General features: G+C 55.5%; 1 protein-coding gene and 1 long non-coding RNA gene across 3 annotated transcripts; one reads left to right on the plus strand and one right to left on the minus strand.

Moving 5' to 3' along the window:
* Positions 1–395: 395 nt before the first annotated feature.
* FHL3 (four and a half LIM domains 3) lies at positions 396–8,023 on the minus strand. 2 transcript variants are annotated; one of them, XM_086394256.1, is made up of 6 exons: positions 7,852–8,023; positions 2,817–2,990; positions 2,554–2,728; positions 1,562–1,731; positions 1,266–1,452; positions 396–1,138 (listed from the first exon to the last, which is right to left on the minus strand). In XM_086394256.1, the coding sequence occupies exons 2-6, from the start codon at positions 2,970–2,972 to the stop codon at positions 984–986; spliced, it is 843 nt and encodes a 280-aa protein (XP_086250382.1). In that variant the 5' UTR covers positions 2,973–2,990; positions 7,852–8,023; the 3' UTR covers positions 396–983. The 2 variants fall into 2 exon arrangements, with proteins under 2 accessions (XP_086250382.1, XP_086250383.1); XM_086394257.1 differs by having other exon boundaries at positions 2,817–3,047.
* Positions 8,024–8,089: 66 nt separating this feature from the next.
* LOC147375029 (uncharacterized) lies at positions 8,090–10,313 on the plus strand. The gene is made up of 2 exons (XR_015161512.1): positions 8,090–9,596; positions 9,724–10,313. It is a non-coding gene; the product is annotated as an uncharacterized LOC147375029 (long non-coding RNA).
* Positions 10,314–13,435: the final 3,122 nt, after the last annotated feature.

A 13,435-nucleotide genomic window follows, 5' to 3' on the forward strand; every position in this document is an offset into this window, starting at 1 on the left:
GACTCGGGATTCGCACTGGATGCTCCGTGGGGTTCGTTGGGGGGCTGTTAAGGGAGGGGAGTGACTTGTACCTGGCGGGGAACCCAACACCAGCCGCCCCCGCCCCGGCTCCGGTCCGCAACCTCCCTAAATCCCTCCCTTCCTCACCGGAGGAAAAAGCCCTTTGCCAGCAGGCGGGGGAGGTGGAAGGGAGGTCGGCTAAGCCAGAGAGGGACGGTAGCGGCGGCGGGGATCCCCTTTCTGGGGAGAGATTTCCCACCCCGCCTGGAAGCTTCCTCCTGACCTGCAGGGAGGAGGTGGGAAGAACCTCCGAGTCCCTTGCTGTGCGAAGGAACCTTCCTTGCCCCTCCAACCCGCCTCCGCCCGCTCCCCCCACCTCCAGCCAAACAGAGACCTTCACTTTCTCATACTGCTTTATTGCAGAATCTGAAACAGGGGGGCGAGCCAAACCCACCCCTCTGCCCATCTCTGGGCAAAATGGAGCTGAAATGAAAAGAGAAAACACTCACAACACGGGATGGGCAAAAACCTGTACCCTAGGACCCCCTACCCAGTGCTGCCCCAGACAGCCCCATCCTTGGGGATCCCAGTGGGACAGGGGTGGGGAGCGTCAAGCCTGAGTATATTCGACTTTTGAGGACCTCTCAGGCACCCAAAGGAGACCTAAAGTCTTTGGAGACAAGTCTACGTTGAAGGGGGATTGGGTCACAGAGCCCTGATTTGGGGAAAGGGCTTGGTCTGGGAAGCAAGCCCGACCTGAAGGGAGAGGACAGAGTTCTGGAGTTCAGGTTTGGGGAGGGGATTTGAATGATGATGAAGGCTCCGGGAGAGCCCAAGTTTGGGGGCCCTGGGTCAGGAAGTACCAGATTGAGGATGCTGGAGTGGGGAGGCTGAATCCTGGAGCCCAAGGGGAGCCCCAAATCGGGGAGAGGCTGGGTCCCAGAGGCCGTCTGGAGAAGGAGCCTTAGTCCCGGAGCCCTGGCTCAGGGCCCTGCCTGGCTGCAACCCTGGCACAGCACTTGGTCTCCGTCCGGCACGAAGCCCTGACCCACCAGGGAGGTGGAGCAGCGGGCGCAGGAGAAGCAGCTGTGGTGCCAGTGGCGGTCTTCGAAGGACACATACTTGCCTCCACCGAGTCCTGGAGGGAGGCTGAGGATTAGCGCTGCCGTCTGGAGGGCGGTCCTGTCCCTTGGCCTCACCGAGACCAGGTCCCCTGCCCCCCCATCTACACCTGACCCACTCCGTCTTTGGACCCCCTGACCCACCTGTGATGGGGCGCTTGCAGCTGCTGCACTTTGGTGCAAAGAGTTCTCCAAAACAGGTCACGCAGTAGGGATCGTCCTCTCGGGAGGTGAACTGCTGCCCTGCCAGGGGCGTCTGGCACCCAGTGCAGACCAGGCATTCTCGATGCCAGGGCTGGTCACGGTATGTCACACCACCCTGCGTCAGCGTCTGTGGGAGCAGCCTCTGTCAGCAAAGGGGGGGGCGTGGGGATTCCCACCCCGCAACAGAGCCTTGCTCACCCCCTCCCGAGTGCAGTGGAGCTCCACGCTGCCCCCACCTTGCTGCAGCGGGCGCAGCGAGGAGCAAACTTGTTCTCATAGCAGGGCACGCAGTAGTGAGCGCCCTTGTCGGGCACAAAGGAACGGGAACCCAGCGGCTGCTCACAGCCGCTGCACAGGAAGCAGTGCTCATGCCACGTCTGGCCTCCGTACTCCAGCTTCCGGGACCCTGTGGGGAACAGGGGTCCCATCAGAGGCTGTGTCCCAGGCTCCTGAGTGCCACCCTCTGCTACCCTCCAGGAGGATCCCTGCTGCTCCCGCAGCCTTGAAAGTGGTGTCCATCCATTTTCACCAGGGTCCCCACCTCGTATGTTACACATGCTAACTTTCCCCCAACACCAGACATGCTGGCTAAGCACATGACCTGAGGGTTTGGCCTAAGTGAAGTCCCCACATGTCCCAGAATATGACGACCTCAGCTGCAACCAGGCCTCTAGGTGATGGGCTCGATGACTCAGTACATGCTAAGCAAGCCCTTATACACCAGATGTGATAGTGTGAGCACACACACAAAGACCCCATCTACGAGGCAAGTGAGTCTAATATCTCAGACATGATACATTCAGTACATAGGAAGCCCCGACATATCCTCATCATGCCAAGTTCCACGTGTTCTAAATCCCCACATTCTATCAGCCATGCAGGTCACCACACGTGTTAAGTTCTCTATGTATCTGTCTTTTCTGTCTTTGCACACAAGCCCCAATGCAACAAACACTGACAATCTCAGTACACTACGTGTATGTGTGCCAAATGTGTTAAGCCCCCAGGTGTGTATCACGCATGTCAGTCCTTGCACGTGCTGAGCTCCAAAGAGCAAAGAGGCACAACAGATCCTGCACACAGTTTCCAGGAACGTGTGGCATGGCCAGCTCTTTATCAAGCCTCCCTGTACATATCAGACAGGCATGCCAGTCCCACACACACGCATGGATGCCACACAGATGCCAGGCATGCCAGTCCCACACAGAGCGAGCCCCTGGGAACATACCGGGCATGACGGTCTCCCCGCAGGCAGAGCACTGCGAGGAGAAGGCACTGCAGTAGCAGTCGTTACAGAGCAGCTCGCTGTCCTGGCAGGTGAAGGGCTCGTCGGCTAGGGAGCGCTGGCAGCGGCAGCAGCGGAAGCAGCCCTCGTGGAAGTGGCGGTCTTCATAGAACAGCTCCTGGAGGGAGCGTGGCAAGGGTGCTGGCACATTTGCCCCCTCCTGCCAGCTTCCACCCACTCCCTGCCCTCCGTGGTCCAGTCCTTACCCGTGAGTCGTGTCCGATCAGCTGCTGGCACTCGGCACATGTGTTGGCGAAGGTGTTGTCATAGCAGGGCACGCAGTAGGGGCCATCGTCTGTCTGGATGTATTTGCGCCCGTACAGGGACTCGCTGCATTTGGCACAGTCAAAGGCTTCGCTCATGGTGGCTGTGAGTGAGCCCTGTTAGGGGCACAAGGTGGGGCAGGGGTCACCCCGAGGAGCTGTGGCTTAGCCACACTGCATTAAAAAAAAACAAGAGACTAGGCATAGGAAATGCCAGGTCAGAGCAGATGGTGATGGGGAATGGGTGCTTCTGGGAACGTAAGAGTCCTGTATGTTTATTTCTGTATTTAATGTTGGGGGTGAGGGGGATCAGGAAAAAATCAGGAAGCAGAAGTTCTTTTCTTATCTGGGCCCTGGCAGAACTGGGGGGAGGGGGCTTTTCCTGGGTCAGTGACTCATTTCCTGCCCCTACGTTTAGCCTGAGTTTAGCCTCCACTGTCTTTAGTGTCTCCAAAAGGCTGTAGGAGCTGGGGCAAGGAGTCACCCTACCCTCTCCCGTATGAACAGTACTCTCACTGGCTCCTGACTCCCAGGAAGGGACATACCCAGAGCCCTGGAGTGAGGAGCTTTGGGATGACAATGGGGCTGTTTGTACCACCCCCCTCTCCCTGCCTCAATCCCATTCAGGAAACAGCAGAGTGTAAGAAGGATGCTGGGCCAGTGAATGGTAGAGGTGGAGGAGGCTGATGGGAGAAATGACATTGGGCCTCCCTTCCCAGGAGAATCCAGCAACAAGGACTTCAGAGGCTCAGCCCAGGTTTAAGCAGGAAGGAAATCCTGCAAGCTGGACACAGCCAAGCTTCCCCAGCTGGACCCTCTGCCCTCACCCCACTCCACTTCCCTCTGCATCTTTGGCCACATCAGCCTGGGCAGCCTTGGCCTGCAACATCTGCAGCAGCTGTGACAGCACAGATGGCCAGCTGTCAGGTTTTGCCAGCAACAGGGGAGAAAAAAGGGAAACGAGATGCTTGGGGACAGAGAGGGGAACAGGCGATGACGCATTGTGCCCTCTGCCCTCTCTCCTGCAGGACATCACTCCTGGCAGTGCCTGCAGAGCCCCAGAATCTTTCCATCTCCTTGGTCATTATTTCCTTCCCCTTGCCTCTGGGAGAAGACAGCCTGTCTCCAGCTTTTCTAAGGGTTTGGGGCTGGGGGAGTGAAGGGCGAGAGAGTGGGAGCCACTGAAGACATCTCCTCTCCAGTCAGGCCCCCTCTAGGGTGGGGAGTCAGGCAAGGGGGAGCATGGAGAGCTGCTGCTGCAGACACCCAGCCCCCCACCAAACCTCAGACACTTTCCATTTTCTCAGGAACAAAGCATGTTTGTGGGATGAGGTCATCCACACAGCTGCCTCTGCAGCAGGAGCTTGGGGAGTAGGGAGGATTAGGAAGTGGGGTTCCTGGTCCCTTCTGCTGCCCCTTGTTCCCATCTCGAGCCCCAAATTCAGAGCTCCCCACCCCAGCCTTCTCCATCAAGAAGCCTGCTCTCTCAGGACTGGGATCTTGGGTGGAGAGGAACCACCAGGACCCTGGGAAGGGGATCTTCTCACAGCTGCAGATGAATCTGAGGAGCACAAAGGGACCCACCAACCCACTCCCCTCATTAGACCCCAGGAACTGGCAGTCCCCAGAGCCTGGCCTGGCTCAAGCTGAAGAAAAAGCCCTCCTTTTCTCAGCCACCCCCAGCAGGAAATTCTAGCAACAAGCGTTGCTCAGACTCGAGGCACCAGCGGATGCCCCAGGCCTGGAGGGCCTGGTTCTTCTGAAGGGGTGACTCGAGCTCGCAGGTACCCTTCTGTTATGGGAGGACACTCAGTTCTTACTCCAGGCCAGGAGCCACCAGGGGCTGGGGTTTTCAGAGTGGAGACTCCTGGGCTGGGGGCTATGCTGGAGGGTGGAGTCCACTTCCCACCATTCAGGCCTAGGTTTCTTCTGGCCCAACATCTGAGGGTGGCCTGGGCTGCCGGCCACTGTGCAGCAGGGGGCCGCACAGGTGGAGAGTAGCCATGCATCACTCTGGGAGAGCCCTGGGCCTTCCCTTCCTTCCTGGCTTGGCCCCCGGCAACCACCTTCCCAGGCCCAGACTAGTCCTAGGTCCGCCCCCTGGGAGGCAGTCACCACTCTGAGACAGGGGCACCCCAAATAGGGAATGGGCGTGGCTTCGGCTTCTCTCCCAGAATTCCCTGGTCCCCTAGTCTGTCCAGCTGGGCTCCGATGAGGACAGAGTGAAGGGCACTCTCAAGGCCCACCTGTCTCTGCCCTTTTTCTGCCCCTCCCCCCTCCCCCTTCCCTGGCAGGGCTGGGGAGCTAAAGGGAGCCTCCATGGCTGGTTGGGGGTTGCGGGGGAGACTGCTCAGTCTGCCAGATGGCGCTCAGCCGCTGCCCTCACCAACACACATACACCTCTACACCTGACTCAGACGCACACTTCTGACACCTCCCCGCAAATCTGCAGCTCAGAATGGCTGGTTAAATGGCTGCAGCCTGTGGTATGTAAAGGCCTGAACTGTGAAATATAAACTTAGGTGATTTCGAGCAAGTCACTTAGGCTCCCTCAGCTTGTTTTCCCATCTAATACTACCTCCTACCTCCTAGGGTTGTTGCCAGACTTGGATATGATGGAAAAAAAAAATCTGATGATACCTGGAAAGCACTTGGGAGATACTAAGTAGTCAGTAAATGGTAGTTCTTAGTGTTTTTATTGATATTATTAGCCCCTTACTCATACTGAGGTCAGACTACAGTTTCTCAGCCAGGCCTGGGTCAGGGGGCTGGGCTGGGACTTGACCTTGACATTCTCAGGGTGGGCCTGGGGAGAAAACTAAAAGGGAACCCCCTAGTTGTGCTGGGGAAACCGAAGAGGCGCAGGCTACGGGGCTCACTGAGACCAGTGGGGGCAAGTCTGACTCCAGTGAACATAATTCTGAAAGCTCCAATATAGGTGTACAGGTATACTCGTCTGCATGCTGTTTTGCCTCTCTCAAAGCCCACCCACCATCTGTGTGTACACACTAAGTCACTCCAGTCGTGTCCGACTCTTTGCATCCTTATGTACTGTAGCCCACCAGGCTCCTCTGTCCATGGGATTCTCCAGGCAAGAATACTGGAGTGGGTTGCCATTCCCTTCTCCAGGGGATCTTCCCAGGATTGAACCCGTATCTCCTGCAGCTCCCACATTACAGGCGGATTCTTTATGGTTGAGCCACCAGGGAAGCCCCTACCATTTATCAGATCACACATAAGGCAGGCAGGATAGGGTATCATCCTCACTTTACAGCTGAGTACAGAGGCCAGGGAAAAGGCAGAAGCATGCCCAAAGTCACTCAGGTATCAGAGAGTCCAGGTCCCCTGCCTCCCAGCTGGGAGCCTTTTCTCATTTCCCTAGAAACGGTGGGGGAGGGGGTGTTCAGCATTTAAGGGGGGGGGGACGACGACAGGAGATGCTGGGTGATGTCACTTGTACAAGAGCCTGGCTCTTCTCCCCAGCTGCCGGCCCTGAGACTGGAAGACATCCAGAAGTCTTTCCAAGTACCCCTGCCAACCGCTCAACCCCTTTGCCCCCCTCTACCCCCCACTGTCCATGAGGACCCTGGCCAGGTCCCACAGCTGTGACTCACAATCAGAACTGATCCCTCCTCCCCCAGTTTTCAGGAGTTGACAAGACACTTGAGGGGAGAAATCAAATTCCCCCCGCCTCATCCTTGCTACCAGGCATCAACCCCAAACTCTTCACTCTCTTCTCCCCACCTCCCTCCACCATGGGGGCCTGGGAGTCAGAGCAGTTTGGTAGAAGGGGGGTTGGGAAGCAGGATCCAGCAGCTGCTCTGGGGACAGAAGAGGAACAGTTCATTCACCCCAGGTCCCCCAGGGCTGAAGCAGAGCGTCCAAGACTGGAGTTTAAAAATAAGCTGGGGCTGTCTCCAGCAGTGTGTGAGGCTCCTTCTTGATGTCTTACTGTCTCAGGTCCGCTGCTCTCCTAGTTCTGTTGCCCCACGTCCTCACCTCCCAATCTTTCGGGGCCTGAGTCCTTAGGGGTCTGTCCTGAAAACTGTCACCGTCCCTCCGTGACATCTGTCTCGGTGTCTAACTCTGCTCCGCTCTGGACGTCTGTGTCTGTACTTCAGCAGCTGTCTGTATGTTTCGTGTCTGTATCTCTCCTGTCTGTATCTCTAACCGTCTATCTTCCAACTTCAGCCTCTGTGGATTTCTACCTCCATTCACCCAAGTCTTGGCATCTCAGTGTCTCCAAAGGGTGGAATGTCTCGGTCCTTACCAGTGGCCCTTCTCTATCTCTTAGCATCTCTGTATGTCTGAGTGTCTCTGCCTTCAGTCTCTGGATGTCTCTCTAGGCCTCTCTGAGGCTTGATGACCACAAGACTAATAAAGTTTAAGCTCAGGGGCCCTTCATTTGCGCTGAACCCTCCAAGGCCCTAGACTGGGCCGACAACACGTCTGGGGTCCCTGCATGCTTTTTTCCTAAAGTGTTCCGCTCCACAAAACCTGGGCCCGTCCCAAAGCCTCGGGTCTGCCTCCTGGTGACCTGCGCCCCGGTCTCTGCCCCTGTTTCAGGTATCTCTGCACCCTCCGGTCTAAGCTCGCCGCCGCTCCTGTCCAGTCTCGGTCTCCCGCTCCCACCGGGCTTTCTGGAAGCCGGTTTCTTGAACCCTCTCCCTCGGTCTCTCTCGATTCTCGCTTTTCTATTTCAAACTTGGCCCCCTCCCCCGCCTAACTCGAGTAGCAGCCCCCGCCCCGGCCAGGCGGCCCGGGGCGGTGAGGTCCGGGGGGCGCCCCCGGGGCTCGGCGTCCGCGCGCCACCGGCTCCAGCGGGTTCCCGGCGCCCGCGGCCGGACCCAGGCGGGGCCCCGGGGCAGAGGGCGGGGGCTGCGGCTACCCTTAACCCCCGGCTGACCGTCTCTCCCCTCCCGCCCGAGGGCGGGGGCCGGGAGCGGGGATGGGGAGCCAGGCTCGGCGGGGAGCTCACCTCGAAGCGGGCGGCGAGAGCGGGGCGCGGTGCTCACGCGCGGGGGCGGTAAGGTGGGCAGCCGGGGCCGCGTCCCTCGGCGGCTCCTACCAGCGGGCTGGGCCGAGCCGGGGCCGAGCGAGCAGCCGGCCAGTCTGCCGGCGGCACACGGACTGTGTGGGCGAGTGGGAGCGCGGCCCCAATCCCTCCCCGAGGAAGTGAGCGCGGGGGCCCGCCCCGCCCGGACCCCGCCCCCGGCCGCCCCTGCCCGCGGGGTGCGGACCCCGCCCCCGGTCCTCGTCCCGGAGGCTGGGGGCCAGACCCCGCCCCCACCTTCCTTTTAGACTGGAGCTGGCCCCAGCCCCCTTGGCCTAACCTGGCTCTCCCAACCTTCCAGGGCCGCCAGGACCCCGCCCCAGTCCCCTCCCTTCAGCTTTTGCTGGCCTCCCTCCCTCCCCCCCCCCATCTCGCCCCCTTCCCCCCCATCTCCCTTCCCCTCGCCGCCCCCAGCAGCTAGCTGTATTCAATCTTAGGCAAGGGATACCCGGAGGCAGCAGACCAAGGTCCATTTGGGGACCGAGAGAGAGTCCTCCTTCGTGTCCACTTCGTGTTACCGCCCCCTCCCAGTTTACCCGCAGGGATCACACTCAGCCCGAATTTGTAAAAGAGGACTTAGGCCAGCCTGGAGGAGGAGGTGGTTTTTACCCTGCTGTCGCGTCCCTGGCAGTGGGAACCAAGATGTTCTCCGGAAACAAGGAATGAAGCAAGGACCCCCTCTCTAGGGCTTTGACCTTCAAAGGGCTTTATTTCACAACTCAAAAGTGGCGAAAACAGAAGTAACCGCCGCCTCCAGCTCATCGTGGAGCAGAGAAGACCTTCCTTGGTCTCCACAGTGCCCAGGAATAGTTTTGACCTTTGAGGCCCAGGGGAGACCCATATCCTAGGCCCCATGACTAAAGAGCTTCTCAAGAAGGGGTGTGAGGAGTGTGCATGGATGGGGCGCTTGCAAGGGGCGATGGAGGGAAGTCCTTCTCCCCGACCTTTGCAGTTTCCAACCTTCCGACTTCCTCCCTGTGCCCTGCCTGGGAGGGAGCACTGGCGCCTGCCAGGAACACAAGGCCCCTCCAGGTCCTTGAGGCCACCCCCCCTGGGATCCTCAGGCTTGTCACTAGGAATAAATAGCCTCGATCTGAAGGGGAGGGGAGGGAGGAGGAGGCTGTGCCCCGCTGTTTGCAAAACAGGAGACAACAAACCAACCCTGGAAATAACCTCAGGGTCTAGAGTAGAAATTCAGGGCCCACAGAGGTGCTCCCATCCCCAGCCTGGGTCTGGCCAAACTCTCAGAGACTCATTCCCTCCCAAACTGGGGCTCCTGCATACCCTGCTTTGCCACTTCTGAATCACATACATATCCGCCTTCCTGGTCCCAAGTCACCCTTGAGGCCAGGTTTCCTTTCAAGACTAATTGCTTATTAATTATTGTTGTTCCTGACACCTACTCTGTGCACAGGGACTGAGTTATTCTGGTTCACCACAGCATTCCCAGTATCTACTCCAATGTCTGGCACTCAACAAATATCTGATGAATGAATGAATCACAGACACTGCTTCCATTTGGACTCCCAAGCTGAGATTGGTTCCACAGGCACGTACTACCTGGAGTCTAGGGAGGGAGTAGCCAGTCCAGACTTTGGAATTTGCCTTGCAGGTATAGGAGACTCCCAGCCCTGGGGAGCAGAGGGAAGACTGCCTGGTTGGAGGAGATGGTAAGAAAGGGTTTGCTCTGGGTTGAGGGGACGGTAAAGGTGAGCAGCCTTCAGAAATGGAGTGGTTATGAGTGAGTAAGGAAGGTGCTGGATCAAAGGTACCATTGTGGGTCTTTTTTCTTTTTAGTTGAAGTTGGACCATAAAGAAGGCTGAGCGCCAAAGAATTGATGCTTTTGAACTGTGGTGTTGGAGAAGACTCTTGAGATTCACTTGGACTGCAGGGGGATCAAACCAGTCAATCCTAAAGGAAATCAGTCCTGAATATTCATTGGAAGGACTGATGCCGAAGCTCCAATACTTTGGCCACCTGATTCGAAGAACTGACTCATTAGAAAAGACCCTGATGCTGGGAAAGATTGAAGGCAGGAGGGGAAGGGGACGACAGAGGATGAGGTGGTTGGATGGCACCACTGACTCAATGGACATGAGTTTGAGCAAACTTCGGGGGATGGTGAAGGACAGGGAGGCCTGGCATGCTGCAGTCCATGGAATCGCAAAGAGTCGGACTTGACTGAGCTACTGAACAACAACAATAATTGATTTACAATGTTGCATTAATTTTTGCTGTACAGCAAAGTGATTTGGGGTCTCTGGTTTTACTCAGTTTGAATCTCTGATGAGCAGCCTGAATAAGAGTCAGTGTTTCCTGAGTTCTTACTTTGCACCAGTCCCCGCCTAAGCATTTTACATATATTAATGCACTTGATTATCCAACAGCTTTGTGAAATATGTAATTTTATCCTTAAGGATGAGAACATGGAGGCAGCAGAGAGAGTAAGTACCCTGCCAAGGGTTACACAGCTAGTAACAACAAAACCTGGATTCAAATCCAGACAATCAAATGTTAAAGCTCTTTAGGGCCCACCCCCTGCAAAAACAAACAAACAAACAAACAAACACAGCTAAACAAAGGGAGCTAGCTTAATCATTAGGCTCCATAGCCTCTGTAGTCATTTAACCTCTTGAACTCTCCAACTCTCGTCTGTTCAGAGTGGTGGACTCCCAGTCTCATTGCATAATTGTGAGGAATGGGTGAGAATACACAGTAGGTATTCAAAATGGGGGACACTCCCCCAACCCCCTGCCGCCCCCAGCTACTGCCCAACTCCCCCAACACTCTCTTTCCTCGTCAAGTGGTAAGATTCTGCTTCTTGGAATCTGGAAGCCCTGGAAAGTTAGGAGATTTTTGACTTGGCCCAGCCTAAGGGAGGGAGACTGGTGTAGGGCAGGGCTGTATCCTTTCCTCTGTCCATTGCCAGCAGGCTCACATTTCCCTGCTTGCTCTAATTTCCCTTGACACAGGTGGACATGCCCCAGGGAGGTCTAGGGATCAGCCTCATGGACTCCCTGTTCCTGTTCCCCATCAGTCTTCTCCACCCCCCACCCCTCCTCTCGGGAACAGGTGTGTCTGAGCTGGGGCTGGAAGCACAGCCTGAATGCTGGCCAGGCCGACTGGCCTTGGGTGAGTAGGATCTGGTTGTCTCTCCCCTCAACCCTAGAGGTCCCCACCTTCCTTATCTTGGGGTGGAGAGCGGCTTATTCAGGGTCTCCCAGCTGTTCTCTCACCTTGAAAGTTTACAAAAGGAGGCCCTGGGTGCCTGGTGACTGGCAGGCCTCTCATGGTTTCCTCTGGCTGCTGAATCACTCTCTGATGCTTGTAACCACAAGCCCTCCTTCCCCCTAGTGAGAAAACTCCCTTCCTTCTCTGCTTTATTGCTCATTCTTGCCCGCTGGACTGCCTGCAGCCCCTGCAGGCCTCTTATCTGAGCAGACACCCTCTTTCAGATTGCCCAGAAACACCTTCCTCATGACTCCAAGCCTTGCAATGGGTCTGTGGGTGCAGAGGGTGAAATGACTGACTTCTACAGAGCACAGGGAGAACTAAACAATGCTTAAATGCCAATTATACGCAGGGTATCATGCTAAGTGCCAGTTGTTACTTCCTTTGGTTCTCACAAAAGCCATGCCAGCGTGCATGCCAAGTTGCTTAGATTGTGTCTGACTCTTCGCAGCCCTATGAACGGTAGTCCACCAGGCTCATCTGTCCATGGGATTCTCCAGGCAAGAATATTGGAGTGGATGGTCAAGCCCTCCAGGGGGTCTTCCCAACCCAGGGCTAGAACCCGTGACTCATGTCTCCTGCGTTGGCAGGCAGGTTCTTTACCACTAGCGCCACCTGGGAAGCCCCACCAAAGCCATATGAGGTGGTTATTACTGTTATCACTATTTTACTGAGTAGTACAGAGGGCTCAGAGAGTTTGACAAGGTGGCCCCAGATCACAAGCTGATAGGTTGTGGACGTGCAATTCAAATCGAGTGTGCAGAGCTGCCTTCTCCTGAACGTCTCTGCCACTAAATGCCTTCTTCAGGGAAAGTGGCAGGAGCTACTGGGGCTGCTACCTGGTCACTCTGCCTGATAGCTGGGCTTCTTAATTGAGGTGAAGCTTGATAGGGCCAGATCATGAAGGTCCTTGTCTTTTGATCGTCACCGATTAATAACAAGTGAGATTGAATTTTGTTAATGTGGGTGGTCTTAGTTGGGTAAGGCTCAGACTCAGAGGCAGGAAAAACTTTTCACACAGCAGATCTCAGCTACTTTCAGCTTTTACATGCCCACTGGCTTACTGGGTTCACACTTCTGGGGACTGAGTAGAGGTTTTCTGCAGAGCTCCACAGCTGGAGGGGTGAGCCTTGTGATGAAAATGGGTGCAATTACAGAACTCACTGAAGGTTAGCTCTATGTGGGGGAAAAGAAGCCAAATGCCTCTGGAATGTCCTGCTGTACTCAACATTTTCTCTATTCTTACAGGTAGGTTTAGTTATAATAACAATAATAGATCCAACTGTGAATTTGCCAATGAGTGAACACAATATTAAGGACTTTAAACATATTATTTCATTTAAACCTCATAACAATCCTGTAGGTATAATATTATTACCTCCATTTTACCGATGGAGGACCAAGGTTCAATGAAGCTAACTGTGTCTTGACTGGTAACACACCTCCGTGATTTATGGTCCCAATCATTACATTGTACTGCCCCTGAGATTCTTTCAGCCACACCTTGAGGGTGTGACTTAGAGCTTTGTAACTAGTGCCATAATATGACTTCTCTGTTCAACTATGAGCCCTTTGACAGCCCTATGAGGCAAGCAGTGTATGCTATTATTATCCTTGGCTTATGCATGAGAAAAATGATGCCATTAAAGTCAAGTAACTGTGTGTGTGTGTGTGTGCGTGTGTGTAGTTAGGGCAAATTCTGGACCAAAAGATATAAAAAGACCAAAATATCCAACTATCCCTTCCTGGGTTGCAGCAGCAAAAATCAGGTGTTGAGAGCTAAGAAGGCAGGGTAGCCCCCTGCACTCAACACCATAAAGGGGTGGGCAGAACACACCTAAGCAACTCCTCTGGCCTGAACCCTGGACACACCCTTGCCCTCACCCCTAATAAGGCACCAGCCTCCCCTCCCAGCTCTTCCCTAGAAAAGGAACCTGCTACTTTTTTTTGCTCCCGCTTGGAGCTACAGGGGCCGCAGTCAAGTCCTGTCTGAATTTCTTGTCTAGCCTCTTGTTCAGTCGTTCTGACTCTTTGTGACCCCATGCACTGCAGCACACCAGGCTTCCCTGTCCTTCAACATCTCCCCGAGCTCGCTCAAACTCATGTTGAGTTGGTGATGCCATCCAACCATCTCGACTTCTGTCATTCTCTTCTCCTCCCGCCTTCAATCTTTCCCAGTATCAGGGTCTTTTCTAATGAGTCAGCTCTTCACATTAGGTGGCTAAAGTACTGGAGCTTCAGCTTCAGCATCAGTTCAACTCAGTTGCTCTGTAGTGT

The sequence above is a fragment of the Bos grunniens genome, chromosome 3 (genome assembly GCF_055505025.1).
Source record: "Bos grunniens cultivar Pamir isolate PY7600 chromosome 3, Bosgru_T2T1.0, whole genome shotgun sequence".
Lineage (NCBI taxonomy): Eukaryota > Metazoa > Chordata > Mammalia > Artiodactyla > Bovidae > Bos > Bos grunniens.

Coding starts and splice junctions, on each gene's coding strand:
- FHL3 (XM_086394256.1), bottom strand. CDS start 2,972: ATGAGCGAAGCCTTTGACTGTGCCAAATGCAGCGAGTCCCTGTACGGG. Junction 1,453..1,561: donor GCTGCGCCCGCTGCAGCAAG/GTGGGGGCAGCG, acceptor CTGCTCCCACAG/ACGCTGACGCAGGGTGGTGT. Junction 1,139..1,265: donor CTGCAAGCGCCCCATCACAG/GTGGGTCAGGGG, acceptor GCCTCCCTCCAG/GACTCGGTGGAGGCAAGTAT.